Here is a 22,753-nt window from a genome sequence, read left to right on the forward strand (position 1 = left end):
AGAACAGCTCGAAACTTGGCTTCTTCAAACCTTCAATTTCTTATGATGTATTGTATCTGTTTTCTTTTAATATATGCCTAGAATTCAAAAAAATTTATGTCCTATGAGATTTCAAATTATGTATTAGCTATACATGGCTAATCCCCTCAAAGACTTCTTCCAGTGCTACTTGTGGAGAAGTCACAGAGAAATAAAATCTCTGCTAGTCCCAGACAAGTAGGAACTGCAAGCTTTGTTTGAAGGCAAGTCTCTTTACTTAATGCATGTAAGGATGGTAGAGACAATCTATCAAGAACTTTTCCTGAATATACAAGAATATATCGCTAACCAGTGGTAATTACTGCATTTGCCTTCATTGTGGTGATCATTTTTTACATATTTACTTTTTTTACATTGACCAAAACTCATCTTGTTTTTGCACTGTGGTTTTTACCTCCACTGTACAGAGCCAGATTTATCAGCCTTTTATATACCATTTTCAGTGAAAAAAACTTCTACACAAAATGTATGAACTCAGCACTTTATTTGTTGAGTGCAAGCCCACAATTACTCCAGATTAACTTTCTGAAAGAACTGAATTCATAAATAACAAGTTAGTAGTAATTCATTTAGAACATAAGTGACTTAGAGCTCAGGTCCATCTTGAATCAAATCCATGCCAGATTTGTTTTTACAACTCATCAAGAAAAGGAGTACTTCCCAAATCCCCAGAAGCTGCCATTGATTTCTTCCCACTGAGAAACTTCTTTGCAGCCTGAAAATATATCAGGAAAGTGGATATGAGGAAATATTCACTACAACAGAGTAGATGCTACTCATAGTATCAGCTTCAAGTTACTAAAACAAAGAACAAATCCTGGCACTACTATAATACATCATCATGTAAACAATCCTCCTTTTGCTGTATAAATCTAATTGCTTCTAATGCAGCTGCTCATTACTTTATAATGTGAACAGAAATGGCAGATAGACGATAAAATACAGTGTAATAATTATTCAAGGAATAACCATTTTTAGAGTTCATGCCTTTTATATCCAACTGTATCTCATTACTACTAAAGCTATTGCCAGTTGCCGCAATACAAATAAGCAATGACTGTGAAAAAAACAAATTTTGTATCTCAGAATTTCTCTTTATGATAGGTTTTTAGAAATCAGCTTCACATATAAGCAACAGATAATGTGCAGTAACAACAAAGTTACATCAATTTATCCATGAAAGCTTAATTGTTTTATTAAACACACCCATTCTTCTAGACTCAGGAATCTAAAAGCCTTGACACAGCATCACCTGCACTGGAACTAATATGAAGTTTTCCACGACTATTAGTGGGCAGTTTTGGTAAATTTAAGTGAAGAAGTTGAAAATTTTACATAATTCTCAGCTACACTAGTTTTACAGTGTATTAAAGACTCTTCTGTTAATAAAGTGACAACATCAAAAGATACCCAGCTGGGATTTGTAAATGAGCTGCCTTTTCTATTTTTAGAAATAGAATATGTGTATGTTTATAAACACACAGAAATGAGCATCAGTTTTCCATAAAAAACCTGACACAGTGATTGAAGAACACCTGTGGCTGCTGACACATACTTACATTCACAACATCAGAAGTGGTTACAGAGTCGATTTTTTGAGCAGCAGCAGATGGGGATGTGTGTGTGCCAGAAATCAGGGACTCAGAGCCAATTTCATTCAGCAACCCTTTTGAGGTCTCCACTGACATCAAATAGTTGGCTTTCAGCTGATTTCTGCCATTAAAGAAAACATCAAGAATGAGCAAGCTTGTAAGCCCTGCTATTACCTTCCCTACCACCCCATAAATACAATGAGGTTTGGTCCTTTCAAACTTCTCAAGATTCTATTTTGAAAGGTTTCCCTTGTCTAATAGGGAAGGATTCCATGGTTAAGAAAGAGGCATCTCAAACAGTGCAAGCATGAAAATGACAGGTACTTGAACACCTACTGTCTCCCCACACAGTCAGAAGATCTCTAGCTCAGGATTTGTTTGTGTCTGAGGTAACTAATGCAGTTAGACAAACTATCAAGAACAAATGCATGCACAGCAATTTTGTCTTAAGTGACAAAGAAGCAGTGAATGTAAATGCTCAGGCTACTCCTGTAATAGTTCCATGCTTTGTGCAGAATCACTGCTGCATATGAAAACCTTATTTTTGTAAGCCAGTCCTTCTAGTCTGAAGACAAAAAGATAGAAAATTATTTATTCCAACAGCACATTATTAAGTAGCTTGGTATTTCTGATTGAATTGCCAGACTCTGCAAATAGAACTGACTTTTTTTTAATAAAGGAAAAAGAGGAATATAGGAAATGTATGAAGCCATTCCAGAAAGGGAACTCCACAAAAGTAGAAAAATGAAACTAGCCACAGCAGTACTGCATGTAACTCCCTAATGCTAGGCAGCTTTATTAAAAAAGAACAAAACAAAAACCCACAAACACAAAACAAATAATGACCAGTATAAGAAGTCCAGAATCCACCATTTAGCCACTAATGACTAAGGCAAAACCAGTCATGTCTAGGCTATCATATTTTGGGTAGGTATGCTTTACATGGAGTCTTGTATTTCATACATGCAACACACAATATTTTCATTTTGCTACTTGATTCCGTACTATATTGTTGTTTTGCACAACTGCAGCTTTAAAAGCTCAGTGCAGTTTGGCACTACTTGGAGACCCCCTCCCCCAGATGCTCCTAGGGGCATGTATTTGCAGCACTTGGTGTACCATCACTAATTCAGTGCTTTGCACTTGCAGACCCTCATTACTCTTTTTCTTTGAAGATGGCACAGATTACTTATTATAATTGTTTTGGGAATTGCTCAGTGTAACTGTAAAGGGAATTACCTAAATAATGCAATTTAGGATTCTAATTCAAATACATCTTAATACTACAGAGTATGATTAAATAGACAGCATCTGCTGACACTTGCTAATTTCTTACATTGGAACAGTCTTCAGAAAATATTAACACTTCTCTACCAAGTTTTTATTAGGAAATAACACTACTGGAGAATCAGTAGAGCTTTCAAAAAATATTGACAGGGGCTCAGTTTTAAAGCAGGACTGAGTAGTTCCCCATGGAAATAATTACAAGAAAACTCTGCTGTACAGAATAGTCTGCATGTTTCACAAGAAGCTGCATGTTAAGAAAACTCTCTTTACACACATGAGAATTCTTTACACACTTACTTTGCTGTTGTGACATCAGCATCGGTGACACCTCCCTGAGCAACTGCCTTAACCTGGTTCAAAGCAGCTGTAATGACCTGAGGAAAATTAAATAATTTAAGATTTCTTCCCACATCAAATTTCAACATATTACTTCTATTATCTGATATCTTGGAAACTTCAAGGGAAAAGCAGCTGACAAAGTAAGGATTGTCTGCCTGAACACAATTCTGAGCAGTTTTATAACAAAACTAAAGCCACTGTAAATATATGCCCAAAAATGCACAAAAACCAGTGTGGATTTTAATTGCACCACAGCATTAATTTATATGGTCTCACCATTTTTCATATAAGTGCTCAGTTCTGCCAGCTTCAAGAGATAGCATGTTCTTCATTATATACTTTGACTCACAAATGTATATCAGCAATCACAGTTAGTAATTCAAGGCATTTTATTAACTTCAGTTCATATGATGTATCTGTCTGTCCTTCCCACAAAGCAAGTCTCATTCCCAGCTTACAGAGCTAAGTCATAAGTGAATATGCAGCATTCTTATACAGGAAATCATATAGGAAATCATATGAATTTCCTTTTTTTTTTAGATGAATCAGTCACTATCTCAAATCAAAACCCTACTTTGAAGATTATATTATTAATGCTTAAATTATAATCAGCAACTCACCTCCCTAGCATTTGGAGCCTGGGATATGGTGTAAACCCCAAAGAGTCCAGAATCAGAGTAATTAACATTAAACGCAGAAGCCTGCAAAACAAACATTATCATTAACTGTTTTAAGTACCAGAGTAATTCAGCATTCAAGCATTGGAAAATAATCACTATTAGGGTCTACAATACTGTAATTCAAGAAGACAGAACTCCATCTGTGCTGAGGAAAGATCAGACTGAAAGCCCTTCCCTGATACACTGTAATGTCTGCAAGAATGAACCAATTAAGGTTCTAGCTGAAGGCAGTTACCTCCCAAAGATAATACACCTTTTACTTCAAAATCAGAATACAGTAATCCTTTGAACTTACATCAAATGGCTGGCTGGTTGCTTTAGCAACACTGTGGGCCAATCTGCTGGTAACATTGCTTCCCCTCTTGATAAGGGGCCCAGCACCTAAAACATACTGAAGGACACTGAAGGCATTTGCTTCTGGGCTCCCAACAGCAGCTCCTTCTGCTACAACAGCAGCATGGACAAGTCTATCACCAGTCTGTTTCCTGATTTCTCCTAGAAATACAACAGAAGAAAGGTAATAGTGTTCAATTAGAAACTACTGTACATTCACAGGCATGGAAAAGAAACATTTCCCTTTAACAAGAGAAGAGCAAGGCCTGAAGTTACTGCATTTCCCTCAAGAAGGGAGCATGGAGCTGAAGGTAATTTTAAAAAAGTCTTTAACATTCAAAATTTTTCTTGCTAGCACAAAACCCAGTACCTTACTATGCCTTATTTGAACCTGACCCTGAACCATACACAATGTAGGATGATAAAACTCAAGAATCTCCACATAACAAACACCCAGAAAACAGTGTACCTCCTGTTCATAATAATATTTATGCTGGCTTATAGAAACTGAAGTTATTCCAGTCAAATATTAATATTAAATGCTGGAAACTTTCTTTTTCCCCTTCCTGTCTTTACAGAGACATCTAATACTCCAACTAAATAACAGCTGTGGGTAAAACACTGCTCTGAAAGAGCTAAGCATTGCTTTGACTTACAACATTTAACACATCTTCCCTAAATAGAAATCCTGCCTTCCCTTCCTGACAGCCCTTAACCTACTCTTACAGGAATCTTACCAAAACTGCCAAAAGAAATCACTTGGCAGCTTATTCCTCACTTTATAGAAAAAATGATGTCCCAGGTAAAACTTTGTTGAAGACCTCAGTTCAGTTTTATCCCAGAACCTTCCATGGGTGGAATCTTTTGCTTATTTAAATGGGATATGCATCTGAACTGTCACTCCCAGTACCCAGCATTTAGTGCAACTGTATAGTTTTCACTTGTAACTTTGAATACTACTACATTTCTAAACAGATAATCAGTCACTCAGAATAGACACAAGAAACATCCTTACCCCCTTTATAAACAGCCTTTACACCAGGAGTACCAGATCCACTTCGGATATTTAAGAATTGCTCTGCAACTTGCTTTAAGGTAGAGTGCTTTACACCTGCAATACAACAGTTACTCCAAGTAATGCAATGACATTGAAAAGCTACAGCAGTTAAATAAAAGTGAAGCCAATGGTAACAGTTCACTTCTACAGAGTACTCCAATTTCTCCAGCAGTTTTCCCATAGGACCTGCAGGTTCACTCAGGAACATACATACCTATTCCTACGAGAGCCATTCTTGAACTTGTGAAATTGTTCTGCACAAAATGGTGGAGCTGCAACAGTAAATTCACATTTTAGGGTATTTTGTTTGAAGAACAAAAATCACGTGTGTTTCTGACATAGCCCTGTATACTTCTTAAAGCAAATTCCAAAGCTTCCAAAAGGAACTGCCTATAGAATGTAATTTATTGCATTTCCTAGTGACAACTACAAAACCCTTTTATACAAGAACACCTGCATTTCATTGACAGCCTTACTGTCAACAGAAAGCCACTGACATTAACCATCTTTTTAAATGCAAATATCAGTTCTGTACCCATTATTCAAACTTGCATGGAAATAAATTATTTCAACACCAGATTAATAAGGCAGTAATTACTGACTGAATATATACTAAATTAATTTTCTCTCACAAGTGTCACCACCTATTCCTGACAAAAAAACTGAAACAGACATATAGCCCAATACAAGTAATCTTACCTGCTCAGGAGTAATTTTTCCAACTCTGTAGTCTGGACAATACAAGGGGTTTGCCAGAGCACTTTTATAAGCTGCAGCATGCAAGTTTTCCAGCACTCCTGAGAGGAACAAATTTTCAGATAATTAACACAAGACCCACATGTAATGAAGGTTATGAATGAAACTATATGAAGGAGCTGTGGTCCACTTTAAGGACCATGAGATCTGCAAAAGCAGGTCTGGAATAATCCAATTCATAGGGAATTTTCCAAATCCTTGGGCTAGAGCAATCTGGCCTGAGGCATTCATTTCTTTAACGTATTATTAAACAGTAACCAAAATAAACTTATATATATAGTAACATATATGCTCAACACTTTTTGGCTTCAACAGCAAGCTATAAATGCAATCAGAGTTTAGAAGAAGGGGAGCAGCATCCCATTAACTATCATCTTGACTGTAGGCATCTCTTCTTCTTGAGAAAGATAAGACACCTCACAAAGCTACTAACAGAATTCTAGAGAGTCTGTTTTATCTCCCTGCTTAGATGAAGGATGCTAGTGTCTTCTCATCAGTTTTTTTTGCATTCCAATAGCATTCTAGTAATACCTGTTTGATATTCTCCTTGTATTTGCTCACACTTTTTCCTCAAGAGAAAGATTCCTTTCTTTATAGTTCTGTTTCTGAACATAACTAACTGAAAATATTACATTACTATGAAAACCAACCTGCAGTTGATATAAGTAAAAAAAAAAGTAAAGATTATGACTAATTTAAAAAATATAGTAGCACTTCAGTATGAGCCAGAGATTTTTCCAACATTACACTGTCACCTTCGATGGGTTACAAAGGTAAACATGCTTCAGAGTGGTACAAATTATTGTTTATTGAGTAGAACTACCTCAGTGATCTTGGATGATGAGTTAATAACACAAGACATACTGGAATAGGCTTGATCTGACTGAGGCTTTGTGTTGTGTTTCCTCTTTGTTTTCCCTTAAACACAGAAATCTAAATTTATAATGCTAAAGCTGGAACCCATTTTCAATGTGATGAAAATACATATTGTTTTTACACCAAAATAACCACACAAATTCAAGAAATCTGTAAGATACTATTTTCACACCTATGAGTAATACCTAAATATGGTTTTCAGAACACAAGCTTCTGCAAATACATTGTCAACAACACTTATGACTTGCACTTTCTTTGGTTGTACTTGAAAATAATTAAAAATGTAAAATGGAAGCTGTCAAGGAGAATGGTGTAAGATGTCTTCAGCATGTTACTTGCTAAATGTTACCACAGGCTGGAAAAACCTGTGTATTAAGGAAAGTTCCATAACACCAGAAAGACCGTACCTATCAATAAGCTGAAAAATTCAATGTTTACGTGACAGAGCAAAATGGAAACTATTTTTTAATTTTGAAGGAACTCCTGTAGAGCCAATACAGTGGAACAAAAATTACACTTACGAACTTGAGTGTTCTGACGTGCAATTGTTTTATCAACTTTTAATTGAGGCTGAAGAGCAGATACTTCCCATGGTCTGAACTCTGGTGCTGTGGTAACATTCAGGAGATATTCCATTACTGTATCCCTAGATAAAGAAAGTTACAAAGGCATTAAACACAACTAACATGTGCTTCTTCTGCAGTTGAAAGCAATTCAAATTAATCTGTAAGCAACACATCAACAACAAAACACATCACTCAAGCCAGAGCAATTATCAGCATTGCTGTCCAAAGTCTGTAGCATTTGTATGCTCAGTAACATGACACAGAAGTTGAATATTAATATAGTAATTTACTGATTTATTACAAAAGCATGAGAACAGATATTCCTCCCACCCTGTAAAATGACAGGTCTTCACTACCAAAGAGTGTTAAAGAAGGCAGTAATTCCCTTTAGAGCCCACCCAGATACCTACACATAGTTTCGCAGACACTGAACAGAGTAAGTCATGGTCTCTCTTGTTGCGTGCACACTACATGAGAAAAAAACCAAAATCCATTTCAGCAAAGAACACAGAAGTGAATTTTCACACATACTCCCCATTGATCAAATTAATCAAGATACAGACTGGAGTAACTGCTTAACCTTAAATCTGTCTGGGATGACTGTTTAAACACACACAGAGCAGAAACAGACTTAATTAAAACTCGTATCTTCAGTATTCAAGTAATAACAAGTGTCTTATGACTATCAGAATTTAAGATACCACAGTAATTCAAGGTAAAACAGCACATGAAGTTGAACAACAAAACATGAAAAAAAAAGTGCATATGTATTAAACAAAGCAATTTAGAAATTACTCTCTTTGGGCAGAAAACATAGTTGATCCTGCCCTTTTCCTTCAACATATTTGTTAGTGAGAGGACCAGAAAAAGGGTAGTCATAAAACACTATTTTTAACCAAATTCTAGATAAGATCTTACTGGATGATTTCAAGATACACTGAAAGAAAGCAGGTACAGTGAGACCTCTCTTTTATTCCTCTTAGGCTTGTTTTCTAGGCTTAAAACCCTCAAGTCACAAAAGCTAACTACTGTCTGTACTGCTCCCAAGGTTGCAACCTATTCACAAAGGATGGAGGAAGAAAAAGCAATCTACTGACTTTAGGAAAGTTATTCTCAAAGTCTGCAAAGGCAGAAAGAAAATTAAGCTCCAAGACAAATTATATTTCTTCCATGGACACAATATTTATATTCTGTTTATTGAAAGATACAAATCACGAGCTCATCCTTGAAGCTTAACATAACAAAAAGTACAAGATCTTCCTTGACAACATTCACTATTCAAGCACCGCGCTGAGCTTATCCACCTACACATTTTGTGCTTATTGTCTTATGTTTCCTTCAGTCCTAGAGCTCCTTTGCATCTCAGCAACACAGATTATGTTTCTATGTGGGTACAAACCTCAGGCTGCCCCCAACAGCTTCAATGCCACGAGTGATGCGGAAGGAGGAAGCTCCTTTAGTAGTCTATTAAACAAATAAAAAGAGGGCAACTTACAATTCTAGCTATTTAAAACACAGATATTGAGTTGATGGCAGCAGTAAGAGAAACTACTCAGAAATATTCCACACATCCACAAAACTGAGTTTGTATCAACCACCTGAAGTAATTATTACTGCAGCTAAAATAGAATTAATTATGTGTATATTTGAATACAGATATATTATACATATATATAGTTTAGGACACCAGGGGAAAGCACAATTATAAATGAGTATTACTTCTCATCTTCCAGGACACACAGTCATTTCTCCTGCACTGAACCACATAACCAAGTACCACTGTACATTGTTGTCCACTTCATAAGATCCCTTACATTAAATTTTACCATACCATTTGTTTTTGCAATAACAAACTTTTGACCATTTCACCTACTGTTAACATAATAACAAAGGCAATAAACACTTACCAAATTAGATGCAAGACGAAGCAGGTGAGTAGTTCCCAGGTTACTGGAGGTTTCATTTCTGCTGCCTGCTTTAATAAACACACCAATTCTTGAAGCTGGAGAAAAGTTTTCCAGAGATGCAATAATTAAGCCATTTGGCAATTTTGTGATCTGTATTAAATAGAAAAAAAACTTTGTTTTCATTCAGTGGAAGTACTATCACAGCTCTGCTTTGACTGAGTTTTAAAAAATAAATTTAAAAGAGAGGGGGAAAAAACCAACCTGTAAGTTTACACTGACCTCAAGATCCTGAGACGCTGGGGATAATTTCACTTTTGCTGCAGTTGGTGAAGATGAAGCTTTAGGAGCTACTTTAAGTGAGTAAAATCTCTTCTAAAGGAGAAAGCATAAGAGAATGGATTCCCTTAATCAGTTCATCACATTTTCTTACATACTGAAAAAGAATCTGACTTTAAAGTGGAAATACAATGGAGGACTTCAAACACTGGAGTAAAAAGAGTGATTGCCTTGTAAGTCCTCTGATTTCTTTTTACATCCGTCAGAACCTGTGCTATGACTTACACAGGTTATTTGGAATTTCAAGAAATAGCACTGTAAGGAACCTTTCCTCCCCTCCTCTCTTTGCAGCTGTGCAGTGGGTATCCCTCTCCATCCCACACAGTCTGCAGGACACCCACAGAGCAATTCACTGAACCAAGAGCCACAACAATCCACATATCCAGCACAACACCTCGGAGGTAACTTTAAAATGCTCAGGAGTAGGCAGTTCAGCTCCTGAAGAGTCACCTCAGAGTTCCAACCTGTCTGCACTGACTGCTGCATACAGAGGACACGTAGGAAAGTCCCCAGACTGCAGTCTGGGCCTCTTAAAATAGGTCCAGAGGAGGCCATGAGGATGATCAAAGGACTGGAGCACCTCTGCTACACACACAGGCTGAGAGAGCTGGGGAGTCCAGCCTGGAGAAGGTTCCAGGGAGACCTCACTCCAGCCTTACAGTACCTTAAAGGGCTCTTAAAAGGGACAAAGAGGGACTTTTTACACACAGGCACATAGTGACAGGACAAGGGGAAATAATTTTAAAGTGTCATAGAGTTACATTAGATTTTAGGGAGAAATTCTCCCCTGTGAGGTGGTGAGGCACTGGAACATGTCCAGAAAATTTCTGCATGCCTCATCCCTTGAAGTCTTCAAAGCCAGGTTGGATAGGACCTGGAACAACCTGGTCTAGTGTAAGATGTCCCTGCCCATGGCAGGGGGCTGGAATGACATGATCTCTAATGCCCCTTCCAACTCAAACCATTCCATGATTCTAGGATTTTAATAACCAGAACCAGTCCTCCACACGAAAGAGGTGAATACCACAAGTGCCCTGCATTCAGCAGCTGGCACCAGAAATGACAAGACTATTGATTTCAAATCTGAAATGCTATTACTTTCCATCCACTTTAGAAGCTGCTTATACTAGTATATTTACATACTACTCTTGTTTTCACATTAGAAGATAACTTAATTCCCATGCACCTCAAGGTGAAAACCGAGTGTCACAACAGCACTGCACTGTACGGATGCCAGTGATGCCCATTGCTTCACCACGGACTGTTCATTGTATGAACCCAGGAAAAATTCCTTTGCTCCCTCACCAAGGGTTTGGTAAGACACCTAGTTTTAAACTCTAAGTCTACTTATTTATGAACCACTACCGCATATCCTAAACTGACGCACACGCTGGCACTCAGAGGTCATTCTCCACCCCGCTGGAGAGCGCATTTCCAGCGGACATCCAGCACAGGTTCTACCCAGCTGTCCGCCAGCTCCGCGAGAGCCTTTGGGCAGGACAAGCGCTCTGCCCCTCCCTGCCCGCCTCCAGGACGCGCCAATGCCAAGGGCACCACCACTGTCTCAGGCAGCTGAAGCTTCTGCAGCGCGGCGGGATCTCCCCACCGCCCCTCTCTCCGCGCCCCGCGGGCCGCTGCCGGGGCGGCTCTGCCAAAGCCCGAGCCGCCGCTCGCCGCGGGGCGCTCCGGGCCCGGCCCGCGGCCTGTCTGACCTTCAGCCGCCGTCCCGCCGCGCCGCCCGCCGGCCGGCCCGGCCCCGGCCCTGGAGCTCACACCGACCCCGCCGGCAGCCCAGCAACCCCGCTGCCACCACCACCGCCGCCCGCCGCCCCCTGCCCGCCTCACCGCCCCGGGCTGGCCGGGGTCAGGCTCGCCCGCATTCCCCGGGCCCAGACAGCGGCTGTCACCGCCAGCTGCGCCTCTCCCGCACCGCGCACGACGCGCCCGGATCCCGCTCACCGAGAGGGAGCGCGCGGCCACCGGGAACCCCTTCATCATCCCGCACCCCTCGGCTCGGCCCCGGCCAGGTCAAGATGGCTGTCCCGGAGGAAGACCCCGCCTTCCCGGCACGCCCCGCTGACCTTCCAGCGAGCGCACCCCGAACTCGACTGCTCCGGCGGGCGGCGCGCCGGGCGGCTACAGCGCCACCGCGCGGGCACCGGGGGCTGCGCACCTGCGCGGGGTGTCGCCCCCTCCCGGGCACTGCGGGCCGTGACACCCTGTGGCGCGCGGAGTCCCGGTGCCGACGGTCCCTCGGGAATGTGCCCGGGAATGGCCCTCCGGAAAGACTCTCGGTGCCGTGCCTCGGGGCGCGGGGGGCCGCTGGCGGCTGTCCTTCGGGCTGTCCCTCAGGACGCGGAATCGCAGGCTTGCTGTGCCCAATTTATGTCAGGGCCATTCCGTGGAGTTCGCAGCCGCCTTTCCCCCGAGCGCTGCCTGGGTGAGGCGGGACAGCGGCGGTGCCCGCGGGTACGGCAATGCCCGGGGCACCACAGCCGCCCTCGAGCAGGATTTCAGCGCGGACATCGCAGTGACCGCCGCGCCCGTGAGGGGCGTGGGGCGCGGAGGCGGAACCGGGGCGGTTCCGCGGGGCGGTTCCGCGGCGGGGCCGGCGGCAGCGGGGCCGCCCCGGAGAGTTCTTAGCGGAGGTGCGGGCCGTGTGCTGTGTCGCACTCTCGGAGTCCCGTCATCCCCTCCCGTCCTATCCTACCCTACCCTATTCTATCCTACTCTATCCTATCCTGTCCCGTCCGGTCCGCCCGGCTCTCGCCATGGGCTCGACTCCTCCCGTGTTCATCGGCGCCGAGGAGGTAGAGAAGCACCTGCACCGCGCCAGCCTCCTGCTGCCGGCGCTGGAGGCCGCCCTGGCCAACTTCTCGGCGGGCGCGGCGGGCGGGGTGGTGCAGCCCGTGCGCACCGTGCTGCCCGTGCCCCGCCACGGCGGGTGAGAGCACGGCGGGGCTGCCCGCCGGGAGAGCGGCAACGGGGGGCGGACTCGCGGCGGGGCAGGGTCCGGGTGGGCGGGTTGGGAGCATCAGAAAAGGCTCTCGGTACCGAGTTACTGAGTGACCGGCCGGTAGCGGTGTGGCGGTGGCAGCCCGCTGGCCGTGAGCTGCCGTGATAGCGGTGCGCGAGTAACGCAGGAAATTCTCCCCCGAGGTACCTCGGAGTCATGCCCGCATACAGCGCTGCAGACGATGCGCTGACAACCAAGTTGGTGACTTTCTATGAGCACCTGAAGGACTCCTCTGTGCCTTCCCACCAGGCGACTGTCCTCCTGTTTGACCCCAGCAATGGCACTTTGAAAGCTGTAAGTCTCGTGTGTCCTGCATTCTTCTCTGCTCATGCTGTCAGTTCTCACTTCTGCTTCTTGGAAGCTGGAGCTGGTGTAAATTGGCCTGAGTTTACCAACAGGATTTGGCCTAAAGCTGCCTATATTTCCTTTCTGTTAAACTGTACTCACCGTGCTATTTACTGCTGCCTGTGGTTTGAATCTGATAGCTCAGTGTAATTGGAAGAGAGAAATGATTAGGAGAAGTTTATCTTGCATTTGAAAGCAAAAAATACCCCCCCACCTTGCTGGGTAAAGAATGGATCTTGAACTATCTTAAGTCTCAATTTGAAAGAGATTTACAATTTGCATTGCAGGGACTACTATTCAAAGTCTGATTATTTTTCTTTATTTAAAGAATTTAAGATTTTTTTTCTAAGAATAGTGATGATTTGCATTGCAATTTAGTAATAATGATTTATTAAAGGGACAAAACTGGTCAAGAAAACTATCTTGGGTTCTTCTACCAAACCCCTTGAGTTTTTTACCCCATAATTAATATATATACAGTAGCTAATGCACATTGAGACAGGAGTGTCCCATGTGTGATGCACATTTGAGGAATTCCATGGTTCCCTGTCACCCCTCTGTACGGACCAGGACAGTGCAGAGTGGGGAGCCACTGCTAGCTTGCACTGCTCCCTGCTCTTCCTGGAGCACAGAGTATTGGAGTCATATCCATGTGCTCCCTGTGCAGTGCATCAGGAGCTGGGTGAGTTAGAGGTGGCTCTTCTCTGACCATTTTCACTCCTTTTGTGCTGATGGAATGATGTGGAAGAACTGGAATAAACAGAGGAGCTGCCCAGTTTAAATGTGACTTTGTATGGTTTGTGGTTGCTATGATAATAATTGCTGATTTCTACATGTGTATATCTTTTATATCTGTAACATCACATCGTTCACAAGTTGGATGAGAATGTTTGGTATTTATTCATTTTTCAGTGTTCACTTCAGTCTGTTTGAATTTTTTTAAAGGTCCTGGATGGCAGTGTCATTACAGCAAAACGAACAGCTGCAGTTTCTGCCATTGCTACCAAGGTGTGTCTCCTGTTCTCTAAGGGGGGCTGGGAGTTATAAAATAACTAGTACAAATGATGCAAATGCCTTTTCATCCAATACAGCTTTTAATTAGATTTATCATAACATATGCACTTTCAGGGAAAACTTAAAACTCACTGTTTTGAGTCATCCACATCTGACTTTTACACTTTGCGTGTGATTGGAGAAGGAACCTGAGCTATATTTTTGTGGCTTCTATTGCACTCTCTTCTAGGAATTTACTGAGCTGTCTTTCACTGTATTTTATTTCTTTTGTGTTTGTGTTAACGTGCCCCTTTATGGCTTTGGGTGATGTAGCTGTGGTGATATATTGAATTTCATTTAGATAGATGCCCTCTGGTGTTGGGACAGGACAGGTGGGTGGCACTGGACCTGTAAAGAGAAGGGAAAAGCACATTTCCATTTCTTTTAAGATAGATGATGCCCAGTATAGATGGATAACTTGTCCAGAGGTGTCTGTCTGTCTGTCAGTGTCTCTGTTGTCACTGGAAGGTGTCCAGATGACTGTCCCTGACCATGGCCGTAAATTTCAGTGTCTAAAGACAGGTGAGGTGTATCTGGCTGTGCGTTGCTTTAAATCACTGCAATTTCAGCTGGAAATGGTTCTGTTGGGTTTCTTTTTTAAAAGCTATTTTTGGTTGGGCTGCTAACATCAGGAAGGGATTAAATGGCCATGCATTGCACAGCAGGGTTTTAGCCTTCACCTCAAAGGCTGAGGCAACAAGAAGAGGGCCAGAGCTGAAAAATACTGTTGTTTGTCACTCCTCAGCTTTGCATCAGAATGAAGGCTGATCTCACTGTTTTGTGAGGGGCAGTTCATGCCAGGGTGACTCTATCCATGGCAGTGGAGCTACACTGGCATAAAATTGAGTGAAGGACCTGTCCCCAGGAGCTTCTCCTGAACCAAAGGACAGAATGATTTACAATGAACTCCTTGGACAGGAGGTTACAGGACCTCATTCGTTTTGGCCATTCTGTATTTGGTCAGTTCTATGGTTTTTATGCAGTCCATGCTGGCTTCAAAGGAGCTTGGCTGCTGAAGGTACTTCAAGATCAGATCCTTCATTGTCATCTGTTCTTGGAAATTTTCAGGAGTGTTTGAGTTTAGCTCATATTTGTCATCTTGTCTTCTTTATGGGATTTGCTTTTCAAAGAACCCTGCTCTTACGCAAAGGCCCTTTGAAATCAGGGCTTCACAGCCTTTAAAGGCACATTAAAACAAATTCTTGCTACTGAAAAATGGCATCAATGAGATTTTTCTCCATTTGTTAGCAGCAGAATAAACCTTGAGAGCCTAGACAATTCTAAAGCTTTTTAGGCAGGAGTGAGTGGCCACAGCAAATGCATAAACAAGACACAAGGATAGTTAGGGCTGGACTCCAGCAGCTCTGTCTTCCCGTTTGCCAAGTGCTGGTGAATCACAGACAAGAACTAAACCAGAAAGCCAAAGCAACTGTAGAACTGAATTTCATTTATTGTTCCTCAGAACCATCCCTACTTTTACAATGTCTGTGTGTTATGGCTCCTGCAGTGCCAAGATATGCTTGTGGTGTGATTAATGGCTTCAGTGAATTCAAAGAGATGGATTAGTGTGGGGCTGCCAGGGCCAGTTTACCTGTGCAGCTGCCAGTCTCAGTACTGATGGGTTTTGGGGTTCTGAGCCCTGCTTTCAGCCAGTGCAGAACACCAGCACTGTGGTTTTACACTTTATCAGCCACATGGATGTGTTAATATTGGAGTGTGCTGAGGCCCCAGAACTTGCTGTTCATGCTGTTGCATCTTAAATCTGAATTTCAGGTCAGACAATTCAACGCTGGAATTAAGCCAAGATGTGCTTTGGTGCTACTGATGCTTGTTTGTGCATTAAAAAAAAAAGGCCCATTATATATAGTGATTGTTGAATGCTTGTTGATATACTTTTTTCCTGTTTAAAAGGACTAACAATACTGCTTTCTTTTGTAGTATTTTGATATATATTTGTAATGCCTGTTACTACATTGTGCTTACATATTGTCTTTTGATTTTTTTATTCCTGATACTGTTCAGTTGTTAATGCCACCTTTTGCAGAAGTGCTGTGCATTTTGGGAGCTGGTGTTCAAGCATACAGCCATTATGATATCTTCACAGAACTGTTCACATTTAAAGAGGTAACAGACACGTCTTAAAGAAGATGCATTTATTTTTCTCTAGCATGTTGCAGGATTCATTGTAAGAAAAAGTACATCAAGTGAAGTTGAATCAGGTCAGGCTGGGATGAAGCTCCTGTTTCCCCGAGCAGCCCTCACAGTGCTGTGCACTGGCAGCTCCAGGGCTCTGATAACTCCCCAGTGTTTTGGCTGCTTCTGAGCAGTGCTCACACAGCATCAAGGCTGTCTCTCCAACATTTGTTTCTGTTCTATTAAACTGTCTTTATCTTGACCCACAATTCTTTCCATCTTATTTTCTCTTCCCTCTCCCTGTGCTGCTGGGGAGGGGAGTGATGAAACAGTTTTGTGGGCACCTAGTATCCAGCCATGGATCCACCATAAAAATTAAGATTAATCACCAAGAATAGTCACAGCAGCAAGAATTTCTTGCTCAAGTGTTGGTATTTAAAAAGAAAAAAGGTTGGAATCAAACTTGTTTCAGATAGCTTTTTGTCTGAGAAGATCCTACTGTAGATGCCATACTTGGATAAGTTTTTTTGTGACTTTCCCTTAAATGTAATTTTCAGAAATATTTGCATTTTATAAGAATAATTTTGTCTACAAGGAGATCTTATTCTGACATCACAAAACAGGCATTCAAATGTAGCTGAACACTCATGAAATTGACTCACTTGTACGATAAGAACATTAAAGGGAAAAAACCCCAACCTTTAGGAACGTTTGACTATCTACTGAAAACTTAAATGAAGTGTTCTGTTTCAGCAAGGAGAAATTCTCCGAGTTGACCTGGCTTTGTTTTGTCTCTTTTTCTCCCGGAGGTGAGGATATGGAACCGCACCAAGGAGAGGGCAGTGCAGTTTGCCAGCGCGGTCAGCGGCCCCGTGCGGGTCTGCTCCTCTGCGCAGGAGGCGGTGACAGGGGCGGATGTGATTGTCACAGTCACCATGGCAACAGCTCCCATCCTCTTTGGGGACTGGGTGAAGCCAGGTGCCCACATCAATGGTAGGTTCTGTTCCCGTGTGTTTATTAGCACTGTGTTTAGCATCCCCATCTGTTGAGAGGCAGTTCTCTGTGCTCCGTGGAGTGAATGTTCTTTACATTTTGATTTTTCCTCTTTATTGAGGACCCCTTTTCCCAGCCCCCTCTTCCTGGACTCAGAATGCCTGCATAATCCAGCGGGGCATTTTTTCTACAGCATGGGATTTGCTCTTCTCCCATGTGCTCTCTTCTCTTAGTGGTGCATCATCTTTGCCTTTTGTTGTCATTATTCTCACCTTGCTCTCCATTTAAATAACCCATACAAATGTTCCTATTTCTAAGTAGTTACTGCTCATTGTTACATTGCCCTGGTGGTGTCATCTTCCACCAATTTTGAAATCTCCTCTATTTGTTTCTTTTGGGGCTGATCACACCAATTTACTTTTTTACTTTATGAAGATGTAATAACTCAGTTAAGAACATCATAATTTTACCTCTAATTATAGTGGGGTTTGGAGGGGTGCTTTTTTTTGTTGCCTGCCTTGTAATGATGTTGCCACACTATTGTTTGGAGTCTCTGGATGTGCCTCTGTTTGTTTATTTTCATTAATTGTGGGACTTTTTCAGATGACCTTGTGCACTTTCCAGATAGCCTGGTAAAAAGACAAAAGCAAGTTCTCAAAGGGAGCAGTTTAAAGAAAGGTCCCACATTCTAGCAGCATCCTACCAATTTTTCAAACTCGATTTAGTCCTTTGTCATTGAAAGTTGCTGTCTGTGTTGTGTCATGGCACGGAAGTCACAAATACAACAAAATCAATTAAGGTCCACAGTCACTGAGGCAACACAAAGACCTCTCTCCTTTCCTTGCCATTCTTTACCCTTCATTGAGGCATTTGTACTGTTTGAAGAGGCATTGGAGCAACAAATGCAAGTGTGGCAAATGCAAATTTATTGTTCCTTAACAGCTGGACGTGTAAAAAATATCTGAATACAGTATAAGTGGGTAATCCTTTTAGTTTTTGCTGGGTTTCTTGTTTGCTTGTTTTTTAAGCACATAAGTTGATAATGATCTTGGTGCTGTGTATAAAAAATTAAGCTCCATGATTTGTTTTCAGTTTCTCTGGGTAAGTGATAATCTTATAAAGGTGTGTCAAATTCATTTGGTAATGATCTGATGAAAACAAGGGTGTAAGAGATAGCAGACAAAGGGAGAGGATTTTCTTTTGCCTCAGCTACTCAGACTCTTCTGACAAGGATTTTTTACTGACATATCAAATCTTGAATTTTTTTTGTTGTCCTATCAATCAGTATTTCTCCAAGGCTAACACTGGATTTTTTGTACATTACATTTCCATAATAATGTTGATTGTTACTTCACACGTGTCTTTTGAACAAAATGGGGTTGGAATTTGTTTTAAACATTGCTCCCAAGTTCATCAGTTTTGTTGCTTTAGCTGTTGGAGCAAGCAGACCAGACTGGAGAGAGCTGGATGATGAGCTGATGAAGAATTCTGTTCTGTTTGTGGATTCCAGAGACGCTGCTCTTACAGAATCAGGAGATGTTATTTTGTCAGGGGTAAGGCTTTCTGAAACTATGAGCTTTATTTTTGTGGCAATTGGCTTGCATTTGAAATGAGTTGGCATTGATGATGACCTGCACTGAAACCTTGAGGGCATCAAATGTAATTGTTGACACTTTCCAGGCAGGGGTTGAAGGATAAATTGGTTTCAAACTGCAACTGCCCTGTCTGTGACCAAACCATGCAACCTCTGTATCTACCATTATGACACCATATTACAGTAGCATGTTTTCAGCATTGGTTTTTGATGATAACAATGTATTGCTGTTGAAAGACTTACATTTCCTGCAGTGTTTGGTTATCATAAATATTCTTCAAATCTGTTTATTAAAACCTGTAAATTTCTTCCCCTGAGACTTCAGTGTGATTGACACTGAATGGACCAGACCAAAGAATGGGCCACACAAGCCAAGCAGACAATGATCTGCACAGATTTACCAGCAGGGACTCTTTGAGGTTCAATGGAGTTTTCTTTTCCTCTTTTAATGTGTCTGCAGAATAAATATGATTTACACTTTTGAGGTTTAACATAAGAGCTCCAGATATGGTAATGTGTGTGGAATCCCATGTGTTTTGTTGGACAAGTAACAAGCTATCCTCTGTAAAAAAACTTACTGAGGAAAGTCTGCCAGCTGTTTTTCTTTGAAAACCAGTCTGCTCCTCTGATTTCTGTCCAGTTTCTATATAATTTATCTGAATGTTGATCTGCTTCACCATGGAAAGTAATCAGTTTTGGGATGCAGCACTGGAGGAGTTCTTTCTTTTGAAGTCACTCAGAAGAAAAGGGTTTTTTTTTTCCTCTTAATGTATGTGTGGGTATTATGTTTTTGTATAAATATGTATTTTTTTTCACAGGCGGAGATTTTTGCTGAGCTGGGGGAGGTTTTGAAGGGTACAAAACCAGCCCTGCCTGAGAAAACAACAGTGTTTAAATCATTGGGTAAGAACAGCCCCTCCTGTGTCCAAGTCTGACAGAAAACAATGCCTTGTTCTTTATTAGGTCCCCCATGCGTGGGAAAGCTGCTGATCATCTTCAGAACCGCTGTGGCAATGCACTGCCCACAAGAAAGTAGCCTGTCATTTGCATTTTCCCTTTTTATTTCCCTTCTTGTTTATCTAGCAGGATTGATGTAATGAAAAGTGATAGGAAAGCAGGCAAACAATAGAAGTCCATTTTCCATTTCACAGTTGCTCAAGACATGAGTGCAGCATTTATTAATGGAGCAGCATCCCGACTGCCCCGCTGTTCCACCCGTGGGGTCTGTCTGACCTGGGACAATGTGACAGTGTCCTGTGGGGCTGGGCTCTGGGAAAGGGTGGCACTGGGCATGAATTGCCATGCTCTGAGCTACATGACATCTCCAAAAGGGCCCAGTTGTGATATGAACGCTGAAAATTAGATTCCTGCTGTTACATTAACTTCTTACAGCACACCCAACGCCGCATGATGGCTATGGACTTTGAATGTAACGCTGTAGGTGTTTGGGATGGGAAATGATTCCTGTTCCTGTCCGGTTAGATAATCTCCTGAGTCTTCCTGTTCCCTTCTGAAGCAAAATTATTTGTACAGCTGAATAACTGGAGGTAACTTCAATTCTTTTTCAGGGATGGCAGTTGAAGACACAGTAGCAGCAAAATTTGTTTATGATGCGTGGTCAGCTGGTAACTAAAGAGAGAAGTCTACAGTGCCTGTGAGGCCAAGAAAATCATTTGCACTTAGTTTTCTTGAATCCTGTGCTAACAAGAAAGGCACCAATCCTATCTACATGTGGCCCTTCTAGAACATTCAAGAAGGAAAAGTAAAATTTCAGCCACAGACTAATTTCTAAAGTCTTCTAATTTCAAGTTATTGGATACTTGCAGTATTGTTAATAACAGCAAGTATTAGATGATTGCAGTGATACTAACAAGGGTATCTTTCCATATTTTGGTATATTTCTGGAATCAATGCCTTTCCTCTCTAATTATTTATGTAGCAGAAGCCTGTGCATAGAGTTCGTGGTTTTTAGAGGGATAATTCATTCTGGTGTGAAATAGATCAGTTTGTAGAATGGACTCTGGCATCATATTTACCTGTGATGGTACTTTAAATGCAGCTGTGGGTTTCAGTGCTCCAGTGACAGTGACCTTGTCTTCTGCCTTCCAGGCACACAGCCCACCTCTAGCTCCTGGACACACCTTCCCTTCCAGCTCACTGGAAGTCACCATTTTTTTGACCCCTTGCAATCCACCTTCCTTTGCCCTCAGAGGTTTTTCACTATGGCACAGTTCTGAGTGGGGGTTTATGTAATAACCATACTTCCCTCCAGTTGGGTTTCTCCTCAGTACCTCCCTTAGTACTTGCCCCACTGGGATATTGCCATTTTCATATTGTAAGGAGTCACACAGAATGTGAGGGCTAATATGTGTTTTAACTTCCATCTTAATTCTGTAGGGAGATTTTGCTGTTAACCTATGGTCCCTCTGAGTTGTTTTTCTAAGCTTCTTGAAGGCTGGAACCACACAAACTGATTTCAAGTATACAGGCAAATATTTTCAGTTTAGCTGTACCATGCTTCAATTGCTAATTGTTCTATTATCACAGATATTAGCTGGGGCAGGAATTTTCATGGTCCTTTCCTGGCAGAGGAGCCCAGTCACATAAGGAAAAGTTCCAGTTTTGTGCTATTATGCAACTGCCTTGCAAAAGAGTGAGCATCTGCTGAAAAACAGCTATTGCCCTGGAAACAAATTCCTGTCTCAGCCTCACAAGTTGTGCCTTGTGAAATTTTATTTCCATTTGCATATTATTTCATGCAGTCTATTAAGTGTTTCTTCATGCTGTGGAAGAGTAGGATGACATTTTCTAACATGCCAGTGGAATAGAGCAGAGCAGCAGGAAGGAGGGTCAGGAGCAGCTGGCATTAAAGCCCTGAGGGTGCATAGGTAAGTGTAGAAGAGGTTAATGAGTACAGTGCAGGTGTGATGTAAATAATACTCCCAGTTGTAAGCCTGGTGTAAGCTAGTTGGAAAATGTACTAAGTGGCAGAGGTAGCATAGAAAGGTACCAGACCACCTGATAGTCCTGAAGGATGTTTGATGTGGATCCAAACTGAACCCCACTGATCCTGTTTATTCCATCAGAAAAAACAACAGAAATTTCTCAGAGCTTTTGTGTTCTAATTGTAGCAAAATTACTCTTCTGTTTTTACATGTCCTGTTTCTTCTCTGTCATTTCTGAAGTGTTCAGAAGTTTTAAGTGTTCACTTAGTTTGTTGGTTCATTCATGCTACACTACATAGAACTACACTAACCTGAGGTAAACATGAAAGCAAATGATGCTCCATTATTCAAGAAGTCCATGGAAACTTGCAATTAATAATTATGACAGTATTATCCCAGTTCTGTGCCAGTGTAATACTAGATTTGTAATTTGAAGTGAGATGTAGTGTTTGGGAAGAAGACAAGTCCAGTTTATTTTCACATGTACTCCCCTACAGACTATGCACTTTAAAAAATAAATGGAGCCAGTCCAAAGACCTGGTTCTGAAAACCCATATTGTTCTCAGCTTCATTGGCAGTGGGAGATTTTGGGAGCCTGGCTTCAGTGTTGTACCTCTGATGTCATGAAGTTCAGTTACAGTGGGAATTGCTTGGGTGCCACCTTTAGATTTTCTGAGGGGAAATAATAGCATCAATTTCTATGTTTCCTTCTCTTACAAACTAATGGATCATGAAATTGTGTAACTTGCATTTATATTAAAATTAAATAGATACTGCTGTTTGTCTTTGACACTCATTTTGTTGTCCATTTCTTTTCTGGTTTGTGGTTGATTTATTTGATGACAAGAAAGAAAGTATTCAAGTTGTTGCAGTGACTGCTCTCTCAGTAAATGTGATCAGTGAATG

General features: G+C 41.7%; 2 protein-coding genes across 2 annotated transcripts; one reads left to right on the forward strand and one right to left on the reverse strand.

Annotated features, from left to right (window-relative positions):
- Positions 1 to 506: 506 nt before the first annotated feature.
- Positions 507 to 11,860, reverse strand: UQCRC2 (ubiquinol-cytochrome c reductase core protein 2). The gene is made up of 14 exons (XM_084216328.1): positions 11,728 to 11,860; positions 9,712 to 9,804; positions 9,433 to 9,582; positions 8,925 to 8,989; positions 7,936 to 7,992; positions 7,481 to 7,605; positions 6,027 to 6,124; positions 5,542 to 5,599; positions 5,286 to 5,381; positions 4,233 to 4,432; positions 3,878 to 3,958; positions 3,216 to 3,292; positions 1,599 to 1,752; positions 507 to 754 (listed from the first exon to the last, which is right to left on the reverse strand). The coding sequence occupies exons 1-14, from the start codon at positions 11,764 to 11,766 to the stop codon at positions 671 to 673; spliced, it is 1,377 nt and encodes a 458-aa protein (XP_084072454.1). The 5' UTR covers positions 11,767 to 11,860; the 3' UTR covers positions 507 to 670.
- A 542-nt stretch (positions 11,861 to 12,402) lies between these two features.
- On the forward strand, positions 12,403 to 22,608 carry CRYM (crystallin mu). The gene is made up of 8 exons (XM_084216274.1): positions 12,403 to 12,712; positions 12,928 to 13,078; positions 14,075 to 14,137; positions 16,205 to 16,306; positions 17,125 to 17,308; positions 18,740 to 18,861; positions 19,721 to 19,805; positions 20,471 to 22,608. Exons 1-8 carry the CDS (start codon positions 12,540 to 12,542, stop codon positions 20,533 to 20,535), a joined length of 945 nt encoding a protein of 314 aa, XP_084072400.1. The 5' UTR covers positions 12,403 to 12,539; the 3' UTR covers positions 20,536 to 22,608.
- Positions 22,609 to 22,753: the final 145 nt, after the last annotated feature.

This window comes from Fringilla coelebs (genome assembly GCF_963513975.1).
Source record: "Fringilla coelebs genome assembly, chromosome: 16".
Lineage (NCBI taxonomy): Eukaryota > Metazoa > Chordata > Aves > Passeriformes > Fringillidae > Fringilla > Fringilla coelebs.

Bases quoted from the DNA above. Each gene is read 5' to 3' on its own strand.
- UQCRC2 (XM_084216328.1), bottom strand. From the start codon at position 11,766: ATGATGAAGGGGTTCCCGGTGGCCGCGCGCTCCCTCTCG. The intron at 8,990-9,432 runs GTAAGTGTTTAT...TTTGTTTAATAG, and splicing joins TTCGTCTTGCATCTAATTTG to ACTACTAAAGGAGCTTCCTC. The intron at 5,382-5,541 runs GTATGTATGTTC...GTTGTATTGCAG, and splicing joins AATGGCTCTCGTAGGAATAG to GTGTAAAGCACTCTACCTTA.
- CRYM (XM_084216274.1), top strand. From the start codon at position 12,540: ATGGGCTCGACTCCTCCCGTGTTCATCGGCGCCGAGGAGGTAGAGAAG. The intron at 12,713-12,927 runs GTGAGAGCACGG...TTCTCCCCCGAG, and splicing joins CCCGTGCCCCGCCACGGCGG to GTACCTCGGAGTCATGCCCG. The intron at 19,806-20,470 runs GTAAGAACAGCC...ATTCTTTTTCAG, and splicing joins AACAGTGTTTAAATCATTGG to GGATGGCAGTTGAAGACACA.